Source organism: Talpa europaea (genome assembly GCF_964194135.1).
Source record: "Talpa europaea genome assembly, chromosome: 2".
In the NCBI taxonomy this organism is placed as follows: Eukaryota; Metazoa; Chordata; class Mammalia; order Eulipotyphla; family Talpidae; genus Talpa; species Talpa europaea.
Window position 1 is genome coordinate 5,364,172 of NC_140068.1, and position 24,197 is coordinate 5,388,368.

General features: G+C 47.0%; 1 protein-coding gene across 1 annotated transcript in view; it reads left to right on the plus strand.

Moving 5' to 3' along the window:
• Positions 1–1,972: 1,972 nt before the first annotated feature.
• The window catches only part of AKAP12 (A-kinase anchoring protein 12), a gene marked incomplete at its 3' end in the record, with an annotated part of 86,462 nt that continues 64,237 nt past the window's right edge, over positions 1,973–24,197 (plus strand). The window contains exon 1 of the mRNA XM_084228797.1: positions 1,973–2,464. Within this exon, the coding sequence (XP_084084923.1) occupies positions 2,303–2,464 (162 nt within the window). The remainder of the gene's footprint in view (positions 2,465–24,197) is intronic.

Here is a 24,197-nt window from a genome sequence, read left to right on the forward strand (position 1 = left end):
TTGCTCTGTACTGGGCACATAATAGGGACTCAAGTATGTGCTGAGAGGAATGAATGAATGAATTTTGTAGGATTCACCAGCGACAGAGCGGGGAACAGAGCAGGCAGACTGCGAGGGCAGCAGCAGGTGAGACCGGAGAGGTCTGCCGAGCCATGTGGGACCCTCACGGGCTGGCCAGGATCGAACCCGCGCTGTAGAGGCTGCGGACAGCTTCACAGCACTGCACTCAACCGCCTGCACCATCAGGGGAGGACCTCAAGGAGCTAGTTTTAACTGGAGAGGGAGTACTAGAATAGGCACATTTCTTAAAATAAGATTTTGCTGCTAAAAAATAAGACTAGGAGCATTTTCATAACCTGGAAAATAAACATAAAGTGAGCAACTGCCAATGTAGGCAGCCCTGGCTGTCTTCCTTAGCGTGTGGGCTGTGTACTTCTGGCTGGAAATCTTGGACCTTGTAATCTTTTCTTAAAATGTGAAGGTTAGTAGATGCTAAAAGCATTGTTAAGAATTTCCCAAGAAGTGGGTAAATATAATCTCAAAGAATGGAAATTTTTGGCAGCATTTGTGTTACTTACTGACACGTTTTCATATGTGCTGACAGTAATCTTCCTCAAATAGGCCTTAACAGTGTTTTTCAGCTCTTAACATCCTCAGTGAGGTCTAAGAGCGCTCTTCGCTAACATCCTCTAGAAGAGGGAGCACAGTCTAAGCCTCTGCAGAAGGGGCATGGGCTGCTGAGAGGGCTCCTTGCTGTCCCTTCTACCAGATGAGAACCTTTGAGCACCTGTGGTGATGTTCCTGGGCCTGCTTTTCCCCAGTCCTTTGGAGAAAGGAGAATAAAAAGATCTCCATCATGGGGATTTTGTGACGGTGAAATGAGATTAGAGCTACCATGGGCTTGAATAGTGCTGGCTACAGAGTAAATCCTCATCTGTTCATAATGGTCAGTATTTAAGTTGAAAGAGTTCAAATGCTTACAGTGCCCTAAAACCAAGTGTTTTACAAATATACTCTTTTCTGAAAGGATAAATTCCAGAGAAACTGGTCTTCGTGTACTCCTTCAATAAAAGCGAGGAACTCAGAAAACATTTTATCCTGGATGCTGCCACTACATCGCCTGCAATTAATCAGGCTCACAATATCCTGCTGAACTATGACTTGTATCAATGCACCACTAAATTGTACTCAGTCTGGGCAAGGGGTTTATCTGGCATCTAGCTTCAGTGCCCCCCAAATTTCCTCATATGCAGTAAGTATTCTAGCATTTCCTACAGCGTCAGGAGTCGCTGATTCCAGCTACTCGTGAAAACTAAGGCCCTCGGCCGCCAGTTAAAACTGGGATAATTTTTGTCTTTCAGTCCCACTAGCTTTACACTCACCTCGCCCCCCTCCATGAGCTAAACATATGCTAAAAAAATGCTGTATTTTCATATAACAAACATTCTGTTCGAGAGCATGAGGGGGAGAAAGCAAAGCCACTCGGCCGACATTATTTAAGGCCTCTGTGGAGAAACACTGATCGCAAATGGACAAAATCCATCCATCAAGTTTCAGCGGGGCGTGGCCTGGACCCGCAGCCTCCGGCCTCAGAGGAAGGCGCTTTTCCAGGAACAGTGTCAGTTCCCAAACTCCGGGGCCGGAGGGCGCCCGGGGGTGCCGGTGGCATCTGCTGACATCACGGTCCCGCCAGCCCCCCCCGACCCCCCGCGGCCCCACGGCCTGCGCCTCTGGGCTGCAGCCCCCGAGGTGCCAAGGGGCGCGCCTGCCTCCCGCTCCTGGGGAGGGGCTGGGACCCGCGTTTCGGGTCCCGCACGGTCAGCAAAGGGGCGCGGGGTCCTTTCGGGGCGAGCTGCCCGGCAGCCGCGGCAGAGGCTCGCGCCGTGGGTCACCAGTCGCTGACCACCCCCGCGCGCATCCCTCTCCCCGCATCTGTGCCCTCCCCACTTTGTGCATCTCCCCAGCCCTGGGTCCCCGAGGCTGAGCCGGGAGGCTCCCTGGGGGGTGCGGGGTGCGGGGTGCGGGGGGGCGGGATCTGGCCGCGCCCCGGGCCGGCGGCCGGGGAGATGCTGCCGCAGGGCGTGTCTGGGCTGCGCTCATGTGATGAGCGGGGGAGCCGGGGGAGGCGCAGGGAGGCGGCCAAGAGGTGTTTTTTTTTTTCTTTTTTCTTTTAAGGAGTTTGCCGCGAGCGCGTCTCCGCAGTCGCCGCCGGGCGGGCGCAGGGCGCGCGGGGACAGGGCTCGGGGCGCGGCGCTGCGCTTTGGGGAGGCGCCGGGCGCGGGGCGCCGGCACCGGAGCAGCCATGGGCGCCGGGAGCTCCACGGAGCAGCGGAGCCCGGAGCGGCCCGAGGCGGGGAGCGCCGCGCCGGCCGAGCCCCAGCCCGGCGGCCCCGCGGCGGAGGCGGACACGGCGCCCGGCGCGCGCGGGGACCCGGCCCTCGCCAGCGCGGACCCCGCCGCCAAGGTAGGGCGCGCCGAGCCACCTGCTGGGGGGCCCTGGGGATCCCCGCCCGCCGGAACTTCCCGCCCGGCTCGACCCCCGCGACGGCGGCCCGGCCCCTCTTGGGGGTCCCCGGGTCTCCTGCGCCCGCGGCGCCCCAGAGCCCGGGCGAGCGCGCCGGGGCCGGCAGCTTTGTCCCGGGTCCCCAGGGGCGGCGACTGCGCCACCCGCGGCCCCCACTCCCGCCCGCGCCCCCAGCCCTCTGCATCCCCGGGGGCGGCCCGTGCAGGGTGGAGCCCCGAACCCCGTCTCCGGGGGCGTGGAGTCAGCTGCTGGGCCGTGACCCGCGTGGCGGCCGCGCGAGGCCCGGGGTTCCCCGGCGCCAGCTGTGCCGGCGGCCACCTGGCCCGGGTGCCGGCCTGGGGGTGCGGCCGCCGCCGGGAGACGCCCCCTGCGCGCGCGGAGAAGCCGGGGTGCAGCCCGCGCACCCCGGGCAGCCCCTGCGCGTCCGAAGGGGGCGGCGGGTTTGGACACGGAGCCGCGTCCTCCCGGCGTGGCCTGCCCTGGGGGCGCGCGCGGATCGACAGATGCTGCAGGGGCTAGAAGTCCTCCCGGGAGGGTCGGGGCGTGGGCGAGGATCCCCCCTTCCAGGGGGCGCCGCCGAGCCCTGGACATCTGCGTGTCCAGCCTCTGGTCCCCGGGGCTGGCGCGCTGCTTCTCGCCCGCCGCAGCCGCCACGCCTGGGGCTTGTGCCCGCCCGTGTTTGCCAGCTGGTGTGCCCATCGGCGGGGCTTTGAGATACCTTAGGGGAACAGGGGGGACCATACTTGATACCAAAAAAAAAAGAACAAGCCCCCAGGTGTCCAATTTGAGGGTTCAGAGAGGTGGTGGTCTTTGAGTTATCTCAGGGGGTGCAGGTGTTGCCGTGGGGGGAAATACAGCAGCAGCCCACCCTACCTGAGGCCTGGTGACGCTGACCTCTCGGTGCACTAGCCTAGGCTGGGCTGAGACTCCTGTTTCAATCACCTCCTGTTTTCCACCTGCTCCTGCGGGCAAAGCCCTTTGTCCCTGGAGCTGTGGAGACCAGTCAGTGCGAACTGCCTGGGGTGTCTGCATTTCTGAGGTGTCTGAGCTTTGCACATAAAGGACAAGTCACATTTTAGTACTGATGGGTGCATCCAACTACTGTCAGGAGATGCAGAGCCAGTTGATGGCAGGACCCGGTATTTTAAGGTCCTATTGCTAATGTTAAGGTGTAGTGGCTAAGGCCAGTAACTGGGGGACATTTTTCCCCTGGGCTTCGCGTACGCGGCGTGATCGCCATAACACTGGAAATGTGGCATTTCTAGCCTCTCCCATAAACTTGAATTTGTTGCTTTAAAACTATTCCTTCCGTCTCTTGCCTCGGTGCTTCTCCCATGGCCTTCTCTTCTCGTGCTCCCTGTTTCCCACTTGCCACCATCTTGAAACTCCCAGACGACCTCCTTGAAAAAATGGCTTAAATGACATCTAGAACATCACTGAGTGTTCTGGCACGCCGCCCAGTTATCAATTTGGCGACTGATCAATACACTTACAAGTAGCTCAGAAAACGTGTAGTTTTTTCGTTTCAACTGGCAAAATTTATTCCTCAGGTCCTGAAGACAAGTCTTGTCAAAGGGCACCCCTCGCTAGGAATGACTCAGCCGGTGGCTCGAGCGGCTCCTCCTTACCCTGGGAAGCCCCAGTGCCTGAGCGCCCAGTGAACTCATCTACCATTCTGGGTTCCCACACCTTTGTGGGCCCTTCCCAGCGCCTTCCTTGTTTGAGTTTTGGTGACTTGCTTGTGAGTGTGCTCCTGGCCGTTTTGGGTACTCTGCAGGGACAGGGGCCGTCACAGGTGTTCCCCCTTGTGTGGCCTGCTGCTTGGACATGGTAAATATCCACAGGGAAGAAGGGGTGATGCTGGCCCTCTGATTATTTTTTTAAAGATTTATTTATTTATGCATGCAAGAATTGGGGTGTAAGCCAGAGGTGCTAGGGGTGAGAGGATTCACCAGAGAGAGTGGGGAGCAAAACAAGCAGATCGACTAAAATACACTGCTGAGGGGAGCAGCAGGTGAGACAGGAGAGGTCTGCTGCGCCATGTGGGTCACTCCCTGGCTGGGAATTGAACTCATGCTGCAGTGACATAGTGCTGACGCTTAACCCCTGTGCCACCAGGGAGGCCCTGGCCCTCTGATTCTGTATTGCGCCTGGAAGACTATATCAAGGTGAGGAAGCCCCTGGTCCATCTGCTTTCATCTTTGACCCCATTATCATGGTCCATCTCTTGAGTTCAGGACCTCACCTTCTCATGGTCACAAGCTCATTGTCATGATAGTGACTAAATCTAGTCATCTGGTTATTAATAGATCTAGTGACTCTTTTGGCAAAAAAAAAAAAAAAACCCTCAGATATGGGGACTTTGGTTTCTCGTGACCCAGTGACATTGCAATTTCCAGTTGCTTTTATTCACAAATAGACAAATTTATTAAATGCATGTGCTCCAGTTGTGACCAGTTCATACACTGATCAGTGATGAATTACATCTTGAGCTTTCTTGATTGGGTCTATGGACATTTGTGGAGGTTTAAACTAATTTATTTATCCCCAGCACTCAGGTAAATGCTCATCTTCATTTTCTGCCCCCTGAATAATACTCATATCGTATGCATGCTGCCCATTTAGCAGTCCAGTTTCCTTTCCTTTTTTTCTGTTAATTTTAGTTATCAGCTCCTCCCTGAGTTAAGTAAGTACTCACCTCCCAAAAGACACCACCCATTGAATTATCCTCCTTGTCTGGCCAATGCCAGAGTTAAACGTGATTACTCAAGCCTAACATTTGAATGGACTGAGGCAGGAATCTTGGTTTTATCTGTGGTCCATTTCAATAAAATAGGAGGAGTCTAAGCTCCGTCTTTGACACGACATTTGAAAATGGCTTAATCAGTTATTTTCCAGGTGAAATTCTGAGACTTGGCCATTTTGACCCCAGTGGAGGCAGGAATATCAGGGGTTAAATAAAGACTCTTACTATTTCTCACTTTCCTGTGTTTTCAGAGTTTGTCTTTGCAAGTTTGTCTTTCAAAGTTTGTCGTTGTTGTTTTCATCCAGGTGGCAATATAGGGCAGGGTCACCAATGACACATTTACTTCCCTGTCTCTGACTAATCTTGATTTTGGAAGCTGAGCACCGTTTAAGGCTGAACAGCCCTCCTCTGAAATAACCTTTCGATGTTTTCTGTTCAGTCCATGGCTTCAGAAATGGAGCAGCGGTCAGTTGCAGCGGTGTGAGGTCGGTGTCCCTGGCAGATGGGGAGAGGCAGGTCTTGTGGGTCCTTCATACTGTGGGTCCATTAGATTCTGGGAGCTGTGAGTCACCAGAATATATAGATGCGCTCAGATGGAGGAATCCATTATCTGATTAGTTAAATTTAAGGATGTCTTGTGTGCATTAAGACAGACAATTGAGCCGGCTGGATGCATTTCACAAATCTCGGCAAGCCTAAGGTGGATGCCGTGTGTGTGTACAGAATAGGACTAGAAAATGAAAATAGCCGGGGTGTGGTTATGTCACCAGTTTACACTGAAGGGGCTGGAGTGTAAGGTGATGGAGACTGAATTATATGTTACCGGGGTGTGTTGCTGTGATTGTGGCTGTCTGAATTCCTGGGTGTTTCCCCCAGGTGACAAGAGGTGCCTCTTCCTGCTGAGAACAGTCTAGAAGTTGGAGGTGTGGGCTGTGAGGATGGTCACTTAGGGTGGCGATCACCTGCGGGATTTTGTCTCCCTCCCTTTCACTGATTACAGCCTCTTCGGCTGGTAGATGTGTGAGATCAGTGGAGATTTCCGCTTGAAACAGTTCCCTCGATGAGAAACGGGCCTCACATGTGCATCTTTTGAATTCGCTTTGGGTTGAATCATCTCCGTGCCCTGATTGCTTTAAACTGATCATGTGAGAATGATTCTAGTTTGGTGTTTTATAGGATAGTTAATAAAATGGAAACAAAATGTTTTGTCTTAAAAAGTTACCATGATTTTTTTTCTTCCTTTTCTTGCAAAAGCTTTGCCACCTATTCAAGTATTAACACAGAACATGGACCAAAGGAAAATCAAGCGACATGGTGCCCGCCCTTGACCTCTGTAACTCTGTGTGCTGTAGTCACTCATGGAGAAGTGAGCACTCAGCATTCTGAGAAAAATATATCAGTACATTTATCTCGTGAGAAAAACACCACCTCATGTCCTTGAACCCGATTCTTAGTTCTTTTAATAATCCAGTGGAAAAGTATGAGAAAGTCTGAGCGTGGAAGGGAGCAGCACTCTGTCTTAAAATGTGTAAGCTTATTTTCAAGAGATTTTTGAAAAATATGTAATTAGCTGACTTGTCTGTTTAGATTTGTGACCATTTTCCTGCCAACTGGCACTTATTGGAGCAGGGAAGTGGTAGGACTTCTTCATTATCCTTTTTATCCTATTCAACAATACAGCTAATAAAAGGATTGGAGAGGTAGTAATCTGTAATAATTTAAATTATATTTAGCTTCCTATTTCTTGTGAATAATTGAGGGAACTTATTGAAAAGAGACTAGATCTGCCTTCATTCTTAAATCATAAAGGCTTTATAAGATGATCAACAGCACTTGCTTATTGTTTGAATTTTTATTTCAAGTCTTTACACAACAGAATTCGTATAATGTTTATTGAATGGTTGAGAACCTTAATTTGTAGAATGGGGTTGAAAAGTGAGTCTCCTGGGCCTTCCTGGTTGTGCAAGGGGTTAAGTCTCAGCAATCAGCAGCCACTGCAGCAGTTCGACACCCCCACCCCCCAACCCTCCACCCACCAGGAGCTACCTACATGGCGCAGCAGACCTCTCCTCACTTGCCCGCTGCTCCCCTCAGCAGTGTATTTCAGTGGATCCACCTGTTCTGCTCCCCACTCTGTCTCTGGTGAATCCTCTCCTCTCCCTCCCCCTACACCTCTGGCCTACACCCCAAGTTCTTGTATTCATAAATAAATAAATCTTTAAAAAAAAAGGTGAGTCTCCTTTCTACCCCCTCCTCCCCACCCCACTGCCTTTCCCCCAGTACTCACTGTTAACAATAATTTGAAACCAATGTGGCTGATTTCTTGCATATTCTTTCCAAAACTTTATGTGTGTTCCAAAATTTTTTTAAAATATTTATTTATTTATTTATTTAGTAGAAGAACTAGGGTGTTGGCCACTGGTGCAGGAGTGGGGGTTGTGAGAAGATTCACCAGAGACAGAGTGGGGAGAACAGGAGGATCCACTGGAATCCACTGCTGAGGGGAGCAGCAAGTGAGACAGGCGAGGTCTGCTGCGCCCTGTGGGTCAGCTCCCTGGCTGGGGATGGAGCTCAGGCCGTAGTGGTGATAGCACCGAGACTTAACTCCTAGGTCACCAGGGAGGCCCTGTACATGTTCAAATATATAAATAAGAATAGTCTCATTTTTTCCTCTTAACAAATGTGATCTTATCCCATAGATCCTGCAACTTTCAGTTTTGCATATCTTTTATACCAGGACATAAAGATCTGTCTCATTTTTTAACAAATGACTGCCTAAATTTGCCCTTTATGAGTTGAAGTACCATTATGATTGAACCCAGCCCCTGTGTTTATATTTACATTTACATTTTGCTCCCCAGGGGCAGCCTTGTTCAGGTTGCTTGTGCATTTGTGCATGTATTTCCCTAGGATAGATTTCTGGAAGAGAAATTGCTGGCTCAGAGGATTTACATGCATTTTAATTTTTTAAAAAAGATTTATTTATTTATGCATACAAGAAGTGGGGTATAAGCCAGAGGTGCTGGAGGGTGAGAGGATGTACCAGAGACAGAGTGGAGAGCAGAACAGGTGGATCTACTGAAATAAACTGCTGAGGGGGGTAGTGGGCAAGACAGGAGAGGTCTGCTGCGCCATGTGGGTCAGTTCCCTGGTTGGGGATTGAACTCGTGCTGCAGTGGCTGCAGATAGCTTCATAGTGCTATGCATTTTATTTGTGATGGCCCTTGCTAAATGTGCTCTCCAAAGAGGTTTTACCATTTGGGATCCCTACTCTGGAGATGAATATTGTCCCTGCCTTTGTCTGGTGGATGTGAGACCTTCCACTGTCTGTCAGACTTCGGGGCCTCCTTGGGTGGGGGGGGTGTGTGCACGCATGTGTGTGTGTGCATGCACGTGTCTCACAGTGACACTGACTCTGAGCATTAAAGGCAGTGCTTTGCTTAACTACTCACTGATTTTTTAAAAGACTTTCCCACCCCACCCCCCAAATTACTAAATGAGGAAAAAGGCAAATTGAAGGGGGAAGAGGCAACTGAGGCACTGTCCTTATTTACTGCTTTTCCTTCCCAAATTAGTACAGTTTTCATTTTATTTGCTCGGACAGTGACCTACTTTAGCTATCAGTTTTAAAATTTCTTCTCTGTAAAAAAATAAATAAAATTTCTCCTCTGGGAACAATCTACAATCATCTTGTTGCCAGAAATTTCTGCATACTTCTGATCCATGAAATACTGGAATCAGGGGTTGGGGGCAACATATCCCCCTGAGAAAACTGTAGGCTGAGCCCTCCCCTTGGGCGTCTTTCTCACTCTCTAAACAAAGACAGCCTGGCCGGTTAGCTGGAATCCATGTATTTTCCCAGAAAATGTGGATGTCCTGAGCCCCGGACCCTACGGGGTGTGTCCCAGATACCGTCAAGCGTCTCCAAAAGTGTTCCTCAAGTTCAAAGGTTTTCTGTCTTCTCCACAGTTCTCTGAGTTTAAAAGGGGCGGGGGCAGAACGCCGTAGTTTCACTGTCTAACCTTAATCCCAGCTTTAGTATAATGTCAATTTTATGTTTGATTTGTAAGTGCGCTAAGTCAACATTTAAGAAAGGGAGATTACTGCAACTCCTTGGTGGAGCTGTCTGTTCTCTGCAGACATTGCAAACTGGGGGAGTATGGAGGGATGGGCCTGGATTCCTAGCCTGGCTTTGCCTTTCAATCACCTGGGGGACTCTATAGAAAGATGCCTTCTGGGGATCCATCCAAATCCCAGGCAGGCACAGGGCCTGAAATTCTGGAGCCTTAATGCTCATCAGGTATTCTCATCTGCCCGATGTGGCCACCCTTGCCTTAAGGAAGGTGGGAGGGGGAGGTGCAGGAGCTGAGGGATGTGCGTAGGAGTTAGGGAGGTAGAGTTGGTTGGGGGGGGGGTGTGTGTAGGAGCTTAGGGAGGGATGGGGTGTGCACAGAAGCTGGGGATAGGAGAAGCAGTGGGCCGGGGTAGAGATAGCAGCCACACAGATTGATTGGGGGTGCAGCTTTAGGGAGGGGAGGGATTGTGGTGATGTTAAGAGAGTTAGCTGTTCCCTTCACGTTTTTTTTTTCTCTTTAAAGATTTATTAATTCATTTATGCATATAAGAGATGGGGTGCAGGCCGGGGGGGGTGGTGGTGAGAGAATTCACCAGAGACAAGTGGGGAGTGAAACAGGTGGATCTACTGAAATCCACTGTTGAGGGGAGCAACGGGGAGACAGGAGAGGTCTGCTGCTCCCTGGGGGTCAGCTCCCTGGCCGGGGACCGAACTCATGCCTCAGTGGCTGTCGAGAGCTTGATTGCGCTGAGTCTTAGCCCCTTGCGTCACTACACATATTGAGGGTAAAATAAAGGGAACGATTTCTCCTCCATAGTTTCATTCCTTTATTCTTTTTTTTTTTATAATTATTTTTATTTTTTACTTTTTAAATAGAGGCATGCTTTATTTATTTAGTTTGTTTGTTTGTTTATACAAGCACTGGGTATAGTCAGAAGCGCGGGAGGGTGAGAGAATTCACCAGAGCCAGAGCGGGGAGCAGAGCAGGCAGAAGGACCGAAGTACACTGCTGAGGGGAGCAGCGGGCGGCAGGAGAGGTCTGCGCACCATGTGGAACCCTCCTCCGGTGGCCAGGGAGCAGCTGGGGATCGAACCGGCGCCGCAGAGGCTGCGGGCAGCTTTGCAACCCAGCGCTCAACCACTGTGCCACCGGGGAGGCCCTCATTCCTTTATTCTTCTGCTGTATTGAGAACACGGCCGCGGGAGGGAAGGGAACTGCAGTCGACTGTGCTGCCAGGGTAAATGGGTGTGGAGTCCAGCGCTGTGCTCCTTTCTGATCAAGGAGCTGCTTGTCTGTGCACTTGGTCATTTCTGCCTGATCGACTCTTAATCTCTTCCCTCATTTGTCAACTTCAAATATCCCTTGTGCTGAGTATGTGCACAGTAACTGAGTGCTCAGTAAGTGGCACCTGGCCGGCCCAAACGCTTGGGAAGAAATCTTACAGCCTAACCAAGCAGTGGAAAGATGAGAATAGGGGTCTGTCTTCCCCAGCACGTTTTACTGTTCAATCTTGATTCCGTAAACATTTCTTACAGCTTCTGTACCCCAGGAACTTGGGAGTACCACGAAGAGAGAGTTCCAAGAGCTTGAACTTCTCCCTTTCATATATTTAGCTCTTTAATCCACAAGAAATGGATTATTTTCTTTCTCGAGGGAGTGCTCTAATTTCACTTTTCATGTAGGTCACCTACTGTTTCATACCAATTGATTAAATTGCCCCTTCTGTTAAAATTTGAGTTTCCATGAACATGCATAAATCTGTTTAGAGAATTTTCTTTACTTTAAAACACTTCCTGCTGTGTGTATTTGTACATTAAAGTGAAAAGCATGGAGGGGTGAAACCCGACTGTTTCAAATCGAGGCAACCATCAGGGGAGGGTGGGTGGGGGGAAGGGAGCCCCGTGGGACATGAAGGGTTATTGGCGCATGAGTGGTGGGCGGGGTGTGGAAACGGTTATAGAGGTTTGAACCTATAAGCCCCAAAACAGATACAATAATGTGAACTTTTCCTCAATAAATAAAATCGGGGGAAAAAAAGCATTTAGTGAGTGAGTGGCCAAAAATAGTCAATTGTAATAACAAGTCTGTGTTTTCAAACACTTTTGTAGTCTATGGTAAGTTTATATGTCATAGACATAACAATGTGGGAAGCAGGTGTTATTTTAAAAATTAATTTGCTCTCTTGGTATGGAAAAACATTATGCATTTCAAAGAGTTAATTAAATACTTCCTAACCACTTCACCTAGGAAGGCTTGGGAGATAAAGACGTCAGAACATGTAGCATTACCCTGGAGTGTCTCCTCATCTAGGTGAGGTGATAAGGTGCCTGCAGAGGAAATGTTCCATAGACGACTTGACAAGTTGGTACCTATCTACTCAGTGAATTGTCCGTTAACTGCTGAGGGAAAAGAAGTGTCTTGGCAAGTTACAGGCAGATAAAGGGCAATTAGTTGGGAGGTCAGAAAGTTCCCAGCATATTAAGGGCCTGAATGTTTGTGAGGGAGCTGCACAGGCAGTAGAGGGTCTCCCAGGTGTTGGGTAATGAATAAACCTCAGATGCAGCAATGTCATGAAATAGCCGGTGAACTCCCAGGAGACCGTCTCAAAAGGGTGCAGAGAGTGGGCGCGTGGGGCAGGAAGGGTGACTTGGTGGGAGAGGTTGTGCTGGCAGGCATTTGCATGATTTGGTGATGGATCAGATATCAGCAGGGAACAGTGGGTTTGGGTGCAGGGACCGGGCTTGGCTTGGGCGAAGTCAAAAATAACTGAGATTTCAAGAGTTGGAATATGGAGTGCCTCAGTTTCTCCAGTTGTCAGACAAGAACCTCCCCCCCAACATTGTCAGTTGTCTGTCTGTCTGTGTCTGTGTATCCAACCTGCAAAATGTGATTTATAGGGAGAGTATCTTCTTTGGGGGGGGCGGGGGCACACTTGGGACTTCTCAGGCAGAAAAGAGATTTGTAGTAGACTCTATAAGGCATCCGTGGGCAGTGGCCCCGCCATGTGACAGCGTGACCTCAGGCACGGGGGACACTCGGACTCTGAATTGTGGGTATGGGAGGGACAGCAGAAGGTCAAGTATCACAGGATAAGAAATAACACCAAAGGACTGATGGTGGTGACTGTGGACAAGGTGGAACCCCAGATGAGTATTAATAGAAGATGAGATGCCACTGCACTGACCAGCTCCCGGCTCCCTGGTGGGGCGGTGATTACTTCACCCCAACATCTGTGTCCACCTAACAATGAAAGATTTGATGGTTGACTTGCATTCCTCCCTTTTGTGGGCAGAGAGGCTAGGCTGCTTGGGAAATGCTTCTCCTTCCTGAGAAGACTTTTTTTTTTTAAAGATTTATTTATTTAGCATACAAAATCTGGGGTGTAGCCCAGAGGTTTGGGGGCAGTGGGAGGATTCACCAGAGTGGGGAGCAGAACAGGGGGATGCACTGAAATACACTGCTGAGGGGAGCAGCGGGGAGACAGGAGAGGTCTGCTGTGCCCTGTGGGTAGCTCCCTGGCCGGGGCTTGAACTCAGGCCGTGGGGTGACAGCGCTGAGACTTAACCTCTAGGCCACCAGGAAGGCCCCAGAGAAGACTTTTCTTTGTAACATTTTCCATCTCCAAAGTCTGCCCTTTGGTTTGTTGTTCTGAGAGTGATTTAAGGTTTGCTGTTTTTCTTCATGCCCAAGCAGAGGATTTCTTGCTGAATGGAGCCACCACACACTCTGGGCTTTGTCTGCCTCTGCTGCCTGATCTCAACCATCCGTATTTAAGACGGGCTTCGTCGCGTCCTTGAGTTTTCCTAACTCTATAAAATACACACGGTTGCGATGCATTTAACCAGATGGTTGATGCATTGTTTGGTTCTTAACCTGTACTGTTATTTTTTTTGACATTTTCACTTCTGGGGGGATGATGTTGCACTAAATAACAAACTGCCTATAGAATAGCTGCTTAGAAATTTACAAAATTCTCCTTCACTTGGGTATCTGTCCAGCAGTCTGACTCCCACCCATGCCATTGGGTGCTCAACCCTGGACTTCATCTAGATATGGGGTACTCCTACCCCCAGGTGGGGGGGGGGGAATGGGATTATCACCTGCAGGAAATTGCTGAGAATCAGCCAATCTCTCTAGGATGGCTTTTTCTTAATTATTTTAGGCACATTAACCAAAATTTTTTTAAGATTTATTTATGCATAGAAGAGCTAGGGTGCAGGCCAGAGATTCGGGAGGGTGAGAGGATTCACCAGAGACAGATTGGGGAACAGAACAGGCAGAGCTACTGAAATCCACTGCTGAGGGGAGCAGCCGGGAGACAGGAGAGGCCTGCTGCACCCGGTGGGTCAGCTCCCCGGCCGGGGATCGAACTCCTGCAGCAGAGGCTGTGGATTGCTTCATAGTGCTGAGACTTAACCCCTTGGGCCACCAGGGAGGCCCCTTAAATGGAGGTCCCTTAAATGGGGGCAACCAATATTTAGACATGGGTTCCTGCCTCCTATAATGTTAATCTAAATATTTAAATGGAAATTTTTGTTCTTGTTCTGCTTGGTTTTATAGAAAATATGTTATTGAAAAGTAATGGAAAATGTCACCCCTTAAGTTTACTGCAAATCAGCCTTGATTATACAAGCTTTTCTCCTTTGCTGACAAAGCTAGTATATAAAATTTAAACAAAACAGTGGACCGTCCTGGGGGCAAAAACCTAGTTGATTGGTCTTATATTTCTCTATAAGACCTTCAGGAGTTTAAGTTGACTTTAAACTCAATTGGATGGCAATTGTAGATTTGCCTTTGTTTAGTTTATAATAGAGGAAATTTGTTTTGCTGTAATTAAAATATAGATTATTCGTCTGTTACTAATTAAAGACACTCTGAGGTCTTTTGAACGCTGAAAAGGTTTTTGTCCTATATGGAGATTCTGTGTGACTATTGAAGACCTTCAGTTATCTAGTTTCAGCAGGGACTGAGAGATTGCAAGTCACTTCTGGAACTGTGCCGATAAGCACTCTGCCAGGGCAGGAAGGAATGCGAAGAATGGGTAAGTATTCAGGGAAGTAGGTCATGGTTTCAAGTATTACATTTGTCAGAGGAAGTTTCTCAAGCTTTCCCTGTGATCATAGGCTCCTGTGTGTGTTGGTTTGCAGCAAATTCAGTGGCCAAATCAAATTTTTTCTCCTTAGCTGGACTCAGAGAAACACACTCACCCCAGGCACCTGTTCACCTAACACCAAAAATCACAAGTTAGGATTCGAGACTAGTGACTAGAAAATCATAAATGTGGTGAGGTGGTTTTTTGTTGTTGTTGGTGTTGTTTTTTATTTCACCAACTTGGAATGAAAATTTCTTAAAGGATAAATATGTGTGTAAGTCTATTTAGGAAGAAAAGGAACATTAGAGAGTTCTTTTTAAATGAAGGACTCCTCCATCTTTCTCGGTCACCTGTGTAAGCATTACTGGGGGCCAGTTGCATCCCCTATAACTAACACCATAGCACCCACAGGCAATTATTGTTAACCCCTGGAAACCATGTTTGATCCCGAATTGTAGCTGAGTTCAGAGACACAACATGAAAAGGGCCTGAAGCAAGAGAAAGGGAGACTTGGTTGGGTATCAAGGAAGGTGGCTTGGAAGATGCAGTGGACTGGATGTGTCATCTCAAAATTCACATGTTGAGGGTCCTCCTTGGTGGTGCAGGGGTTGAGTCTCAGCACTATGAAGCTATCGGCAGCCACTGAGGCCTGAGTTCGATCCCTGGCCAGGGAGCTACCCACATGGAGCAGCAGACCTCTCCTGTCTTCCCGCTGCTCCCCTCAGCAGTGGATTTCACTAGATCTGCCTGTTCTGCTCCTCACTCTGTCTCTGGTGAATCCTCTCACCCCCAATACCTTAGGCCTACACCCCAGCTCTTGTATGCATAGATAAATAAAAAAAGAAATTTTTTAAAAAGAAATAAAACCAGTAAAATGATGGGGTAAGAGAGAACCTCACCCTGTTGGGAGACATACTGAGTGAAAAATAGTCTAGGAGAAGTTGGGTTAAGGATTTTTTTCCCTGCTGGGTTTTCCAGGATCTTTACTATGTAAAGGGGGCATGCCACGTGCACCTCCCTCTGAAAGCATCCAGGAACGCGCAAGCACGGAGGGCGCAGTGAGCCAGAGCAGGGCGGTATCTTGAGGCTCTGCTCTGGAGAACTGTGAACTCTAGGGTGTGACTTCTGTATTTATACCCACTGGCAGTGTGAAGCCAGTAATCAGTCGGGATCTACATGTATTTGGGTTGTAAGTAGGGACTTCAAACTAAATTTGATATTACTAATGTAAATGATGAGAGACTAATTCTAGGAAAATAAGGCAATTAGTCATCTTTCCGGGCAAGCGAAGAGGATGAATTTTCATTTCATTCATACAAAAATGATAGTGTATTTTGTATCTGATTCTTAAATGACCCTCTCGTGGAGGGATTCCTACTCTGCCTAACATGGAAAAACATGGAATGGTCTCAGCTTTTAAACGTACACTATTTGGAAAATACCTCAGGTTATCCTGAAATAAAGTGTTTCATATCTTTATAGTCTTATTAACTGACACTCAGACCCACTGATATATCTGGGGGGGGGGGCAGATGAAAAACAAGTAGAAAATTACAGCAGCAATAAGAATCCCAACAGGTTTTTGGATTGAGTACACTTTAGATTAATTTCGTTGTTCAAATAATCCAAGTAATTGCCTCAGATTTAGCTTTTACTTTCAGCCTGCAGTGAGTCTAATAACTGTTTATAGACTCAATTTCTATGGTACTTAATTAATTGAGTGTAGCGTTAAACAACCAAGCCCAGGCCTATTATGCCTTCAGTCTTTCCCTTAACCGTGTTTTCTAGGGCCAAAAACAATTGGACTACTGTGGAGTTAAAGGCTGTAAATTATTGTGTTCCTCAAATCCTTTTCAGCTCCTGCAGGGAATACTGGAGATATTGTCACTCTCGTGCACTTGAAGGAAGACGGAGCAGGCCAACACAGAGCCTACTTGAATGGAGTTGCAAATTCTTCCTCTGGCAAATAAGAGTAAGGGAAATGTCGCCCCTATGTTACTTTTTATGGTCATGAAGAAGGAAAAATCCCCAAAGCTTATGATTCCTTTGCTATGAGCAGACCAGCTGGCTTCTTTCGGATAAGAAGTTGAAAAGGATACTGACTTGTTTTTTCCTTGAGTCTGATCAAAGCAAAGGAGTGCATTCTGGGATTGGAACTAAGCTGAATTTTTTAAAAAGTTGCTTTTTGGGCAAACTTAAAAGTCAAGTAGGGCTGGCTATTCTCGTAAGGTTGCCTTAGGCACACAGAAGCAGGAGTAACTCAATAATCGTCAGCATGAAGCACTTATTTCTGCTTCTTATTAACTACTAATTTGTGTTTATTTTAAACCATTGCATATATGCATATATATTTAGTATACTCATTGATTGCTCCTTTTCTTAAATGCAGCTTTCTGTGCTGTTTATTACACAGAGCATTCACTTGATGAATGAATGGTGAGGCTGGATGTGCCAGTTTTGTGTGCTCCTAACACAGTTGTTTCACTGTGTATTTCTGTGTTGATGACAAGGGTGAAGCCTGTAGAAAAGGGACTAATAAATATTAAACCTTAAGGGTCAGGTGCAGAGAGAATTATACAAAATTATAGTCCCTTCTCTCAGTGGCTCAACTCACTGTTAGTAGAGTTTGAGTGCCTTTTAGGTACCAGGTATTTTTTTTTGCCTCTTGTCCAGATTTTACCCCTATCTTAACACTATAGTTTATAATGTTTATGAGCTAAGTGGCATCACATTCATTTATTTATTTATTTTTTAAACATTTATTAATTTATTTATGCATACAAGAACTGAGGTGTAGGCCAGAGGTGCAGGGGTGGGTGTGTGTGAGAGGATTCACCAGAGACAGAGCAGGGAACAGAACAGGCAGACTGACTGAAATACACTGCTGAGGGGAGCAGCGGGCGAGACAGGAGAGGTCTGCTGCGCCATGTGGGTCAGCTCCCTGGCCGGCGCAGTGCTGCAGAGGCTGCGGATAGCATGTGCTATGCTTAACCCCTTGTCCACCAGGGAGGTCTGAATCACATCCATTTAAAAGATGAGCCAACAGGGCTTCCCTAGTGACCTAGGGGTTAAGTCTCAGCTCTATCACTGCTATGGCCTGAGTTCAATCCCCAGCCAGGGAGCTGACCCACATAGTGCAGCAGACCTCTCCTGTCTCCCCACTGCTCCCCTCAGCAGTGTATTTCAGTTGATCTGCTTGTTCTGCTCCCCACTTTGTCTCTGGTGAATCCTCGCACCCCCTGAACCTTTGCCTACATCCTAGTTCTTCTACAGAAAAAAAAAAAAATGGGGCCAACAAAGTGAAAATTTAACAAAGAAGTGGACCTCCTGATTCACTAGTACTCGAGCTCAGTACTAGAATCTTGCTGTTTGGTCAGTTCCCAGTGCTGGGCTGGTGATAGCAGACACCGCACTGTGAGATGGGCCTTGACTGTGATGTTTATTAGCATCTAGAAACCCATTTCTTATGGGTTTCTTATTAATTTTTGAGTCACTAGATATCTCTTAAGATCCAGGGCACTCTGCCTTTGTAGGTATTGTTGGATGTTTTACTTCTCTGCTGTCCAGTAAATGCCAGCTGGTTCTTTCCAACCCAGGCCCAACAATTTCCGGCCCAACAATTCCCAGCCCATCATGGCCCGGGGATAGCTGATGCAGGGTTGTAAAAGCTCTTTGGGTTTTGGGACCAAGTCATACAGTTTAAATAAGAATCCAAAACACTGTGTCTCTGTCTAATTTAGGTATAATTGACAGTCCTACTCAATCAGCACCTTCTCCTTCCCAGGTTTGCTCTGCTGTCCTGATAACTCCCCATTCACCATCTTTCCTGCTGTACCCTGTGACACCTCATTCCATTTTAAATGCATTTACTCCCTGAGGGTCAGCCCCCAGCTGATAGGTCAGCCCACATCAGGGTGTTGTGCTGTGGGGCTTTGTCCTCCCCCAGGGTTTTAACATTCAGTCATGCACATTAACTTTCTTCAGGAATGCCCTTTCTTCTGTCCTTTTTTTTTTTTTTTTTAAGATTTATTTATTTATGCATACAAGAACTGGGGTGTAAGCCAGAGGTGGGGAGGTGAGAGGATTCACCAGAGAGAGTGGGGAGAGAGAGTCCCAAAACCCAAAGAGCTTTTACAACCACTGAAATCCACTGCTGAGGGGAGCAGTGGGTGAGACAGGAGAGGTCTGCTGCGCCCTGTGGGTAGCTCCCTGGCTGGGGAGTGTCTGTGGATAGCTTCATAATGCTGAGGCTTAACCCCTTGTGCCACCAGGGAGGCCCCTTGCTTTGATTCTTTATCCCTCACATATGAGTGTAATTTCTGACTAGTTCATTTAACATAAATGCCCTCAAGGTCATCTGGGGCAGATCTCATTTTTTAATAGCTGGTTTTATCTCGTTGTGTTCACGCCCATCGGCCTAGGCCATTCCGTAGCAGACTGCTGAGAAGGGTGCATCTTGAGGCTTAGGAGGGAGGACCCAAACCTACAGATAGATGTTTCCTGTTGATCTTGCATGTATTTTTCTTGTATTCAGCCAGTAAATGTGAGAAAGTGAAGCTGTTGATCGCCTTCACTGCATTTCCAATTTCCAATGCTCTTCCCTTGGAGAAATAAATGTCTGCATAACTGAGGTCAATCTCCCACCACCTCAGGCTTCCTCAGGTCAGCACAGACTGTAGAATCTTGATCATATGTGCATAAAAACAATTGTCAATTGGGTTATAAGCTTATCCCGTTATTGGGCTTTGTTGGGCTTTGGGAGATTCTGTGTGAAGCAGCAGGAACGCGGCCACTTGACTTGAGAGTTCAAACTTTTCATTCATTGGCATTTTCATTTTCAACAAGCAGGTATCTGGTGTGAATTAAGTAAAGTTCAGGGCATTTTTTCGTTTCCTTCTCCTCCTCCCAACTCCCCACAGACGAAAATCCCTAAGGACTTTCTCTCTTTTATCATGAAACAGGCAGCCTGGTCCGAGCGGAGCGGGAAGCCACCGGCTGTTCCCAGAGAGCGCTGGTGTACACGCATGCACAGTCCCCGCTCGGTTCTTTTTACTTATTTATTTTTTAGCTAAAAAGACATTCCACAATGTCAAGTCTAAAACTGACAAGTTTCTGGGGTCTTTAGTTTCTTTATATGTAAGCCCCTGTCTTTGCCTGAATTTACAAGTCAGTTTATTAGCCCAACTTGTCAGCCTTCAGATTTCTGCCTTCCATGTTAAAAAAATGGATTCATGTGACTTTTCCATGAGAGAGAAAAAGTCCTTTCTTCTCCTGAATTTAAATTCACAGTATATTTTTATTTTCTCCTAACAAATATTTCTTAAAGGAGCAAAATTGAAAAATACCAAATTTCCTCATTGTTCCTCTCAAGCTCAGGATTTCCTAGCTTACCAGTTTTTAATTTTTTAAAATCCAGGTAACTTTTGCATGTTTCACATCTGTGTATATATACATTTTACTAACTTAAAGTTTCTCGTTGACTCACATCATGATTCCCTGCGACACTGAGTAGCTTAGTTGCAGGAGAATGACTACTGATGCCTAGCAGTGCTCTCCTTCTAGGAGAAAGAACCACTTCGTTTAAATTCAATTTTTCAAAAAGGTTTACTTTTTTATGCATACAAGAACTGGGGTACAAGCCAGAGGTGCTGGAAGGTGAGAGGATGTACCAGAGACAGAGGTGGGGAACAGAACAGGCAGACTGACCAAAGTACGCTGCTAAGGGGAACAGCGGGGAGACAGGAGAGGTCTGCCGCACCATGTGGGTAGCTCCCTGGCCTGAGATCAAACTCATGCCCCAGTGGCTGCCCATAGCTTGAGTGTGCTGACTTTAACCCCTGCGCCACCAAGGAGGCCCTAGTTTTTGGTTTTGTTTTTTATTTCAAGAAAAATGCTTGTTAAAAATCTAATAGTACGTACATAAGTATTGAGAGTCATCTTTTCTTCTTACCCATCCATCCGGTATCAGTCTCCCCAACAGTCCCAACAGTCTCTCCCATCAGCAGGAATCACAAGCGATGGGGATTATAAATCCTTCCTGGCCTAGAATGGATGATTCAACAGATGCATGAAAAAAAAGTTGGTGATTCCTAGGAGTCAGGTGGGTTCGCTACGAGTAGCCCTGATAATCAAATAACTTTTCTTTCTATTCTTCTTTCCTTTTTTGGTGTTTGTTATGGTTGTGTTGTTCAGAATTATAAGATTTTGGGGGAATGAAGTGATGGTGATTCTGCATTTAGACAAAACTGAGTAACTCAGCAACTCTGCTTAAATGGGGCCTGGTTAAATGTTACAGTTGAATGAACACTCTGAAGGAGTTTCCTGCTACACAACTCTCCTTGACCTTGCCTAAGTTAACTGTTTTGACCAACCTGCATGAGAAGTGGCAGGCATCTCAAATTGACAGTGAGGGGCCTCCTGGTGGCGCAGGGGTTAAAGCCTCAGTGCCATCAAACTATCGCCAGCCACTTTGGCCTGAGTTCCATCCTTGGCCAGGGAGCTACCCACATGTCTCCCTGCTGTTTCCCTCAGCAGTATATTTCAGTAGATCTGCCTGTTCTGCTCCCCACTCTGTCTCTGGGGAATCCTCTCACTCTCCCGTACCTCTCGCCTATACCTCAGTTCTTGTATGCTTAAATAAATAAAAATAAATCTTAAAAAAAAAGCAACTTGACAGCTTGACAATGATAAAGTTAGAACAGAAAGCAGATGTTGCATTATACCTTTTTTCAAGCCAAGGTATGGTGGACAATGTTTCCAGGTAAACAGGAAGACAGTTTAGCTCAGTGTGCTGGAGCAAACTTGAGGCTCACAGATGAGACAGGGAGACATTGAGTCTGTGGAAGGATGGGGAGAAGAGCATGCAAAAGATGGGGGGCAGGGGGAAACACCCTAATGAAATGTATTAATTCCCATGCTTTAAAAAATCCAGATTCTAAAGTAGTTTGGCAGTGCACACAGTCATGTAAGTGTTCACCTCACATCTGTTGTCTCAGCACTCCTAATTCTGGAAATTCAACACACAAAACAGGAGAAGAAAAACTGAGTTCAACATAAGTAATTACAAATTTTTATCTTATTTAAAATATTGAAAGAGGGCCTCCCCAGTGGCGCAGCAGTTGAGCGCTGGGTTGCGAAGCTGCCCGCGGCCTCTGCAGCGCCGGTTCAATCCCCGGCTGCTCCCCGGCCACTGGAGGAGGGTCCCACATGGCGCACAGACCTCTCCTGCCACCCGCTGCTCCCCTCAGCAGTGTACTTCAGTCCTTCTGCCTGTTCTGTTCCCCGCTCTGGCTCTGGTGAATTCTGTCACCCTCCCACGCTTCTGACTGTACCCACTGCTTGTATTAATAAATAAATAATTCTTTAAAAAAATAAATAAATAAAATATTGAAAGATCAGTTAAATGAACTGGATTGGTGCATAAAAGGCCCCTGATCTTTGTCATTAAAGGTCACATGTGAATAAATCGTAGCAACTGGAGGAAATATTTATGGTTTTAAATATGTGACACTGTGTGCCACACTAGCAATTACATAAAAAATGTCCTGATGTGTCTTAAAGTTGAAAGGAGTACATGAAAATGAAGAGGTGTTAGAATGACAGTGCTTTAGATCATTCCAACCTTTCAGAACTTTCTTTCATATTTTCCCTTTTTAGGACTATTGAGAAACCAGCAGATCGACATGGGAGGAACCGAGGGTGAAAGATAATCAGGAGGGAGGGAGAGGCTGGGGGTTCTGATGTTTTGTGCGCTGTCAAGTAACATGTGAGGTGGCGGCTAGTGTCCTCTTCGACTGTGTTCATAGAAATACGGCTTAGTGGCGTGCCCTGCTCCGTGTGCACTCCAAGTATGTCGGAGTCACATTGGAACGGTAAATATCACACATTAAAGTCAAAAGCATAGATTTTGGTCCTTAAAGACTCTTCAGATTCTTGAGGTGGCTGTCACAGTAGAGTCCCAGGATGCCAGACCCCAGAGAGCATGTGAGCTTTGGAGTAGGGTAACTCCAAACTGATAAGGCCTGAAAAGGATGTGCTTCAGTCCTGTTTGCCGTGACAGGGTTTTAGTTAGTTACAGAGCTGCACACTCAAGGGCAAGGTTGCGTGTCCTTGGCCCTGCGATCATTTCTGATGCCCGTTATCTGGGCCTGTTCAGTGTCTAGAAGACAGTCATAGAGACATGGTATCTGTCCTCACTGGTTGGCAAGGCGTCACTGTTAATGATACTTTTCATAGGCAAAAAAATTAGGAATAAGGTCAGGAATTCACAGTGTGAAGGCCCTATGGACGCTGTGGGGTAGAGTTTCTTTTCAAGGCTGCTGTGATAACGCAAAGTTCAAGCTGCAGGCTCCTGCATCTCTTCCCTGGCCAGCAGGGACGCGGCATTCTCTGGTCGTCCGAGCCTTTCTCTTTGGACTGCTGATGAGAACTGCCTGGACCCTCCTCAGCCGCTCCGATTCCTACATATGCTCCCGGGGTGTCCCTTCCTGCCCAACAGATGTCATCCCACCTCGAGACCTGCTTTATCTTTCCTGTTCCTACTTGGCTAGACCTAGGAACCTTCATGTGGGACCAACTAATTCACCATTATTAAAGCAATGGGTCATAGTATCAAATATATGTATTTAAAACAAAAGTGAAACTTTGACAGGTATCTATTTTTAATTTGGTTTAATGTGAGATAGTTATTAATATTTTGGCTTGAAAGGGAAGGAATGACATCTAGTTAAATACTCTACATGGAGACTTCCAATTCTGTGCAACGTTTCAATTTTGGAACAGACTTGTATTTATAATTTTCAGGGTACCAGATCAACTTTCAAACCCTTGTCTTAATATTATGGAAAGAAAATGGGAATTTGGGGCAGATCAAAGTTGAGTGTAACCTGAGTACCATGTTAAGCAGGCGGAAGGAAGTTGTTGTTACAGCCCCCCCAATACCAAGTGTGAGAAGCACTTAATGTCTAATAACTGAATCTCATGGTTCAGATTGGAAATGCTCAGGCAAAATATTTTGTATAAAAAAAGTTTTCTGCAGACTTTTGAATATAGACACTACAAATAGGCTCAGCTGTCTTTTTGAAAACAAGTCTGTATGTAACCATGTTCATTCACAGGTGGATGATCAGGCTGAAATGTCACCTGAGTCTTAAGATTTGTTTTTAGGTCTCAGATATCCTTCCTGAGATGGTTATTAATTTAGCGCTTAATAGCACTTTAGACTTGTCTGTCCTCCTTGAAATTTAATGGAAAAAGGAAGTTATTTTGATCATAATACCTTACCAAGCTATCTGGGGAGGCTCTCATAATTAAAGAGTGTATTTTCTTTCCTTGAGGAATCAGCACCACTTAACTCTGATCTGTTATGACATTTTACTGTTGCTTACGAAGCATCGTAGATCTGGTTTGTGATTAGCAGGAAATGAGAATACTGGGGCCTCCTGATATATTTCCTAGTGTCTTCATTTTGGGAAGAGGTTCCAGGTTTCTAAAATAACAAGTTTGTTAAGATATAATTCACATACCCAACAGTTCATCATTTAAAGTGTACAATTCAATGTTTTTGAAAAATGTGTTTACAACTATGTAACCATCACGGCAATTTTATACTGTTTTGAACCCCCCAAAAAACTCTATACCTGTTAGCAATCACCCCCCATCTACCCTTCCGCTCAGGCCCTGGTAACCACTAATGTATTTTCTTTGTCTAAAATTTGCCTGTTGTGGACATTTCATATTAATGGAATCATACTGCAAGTG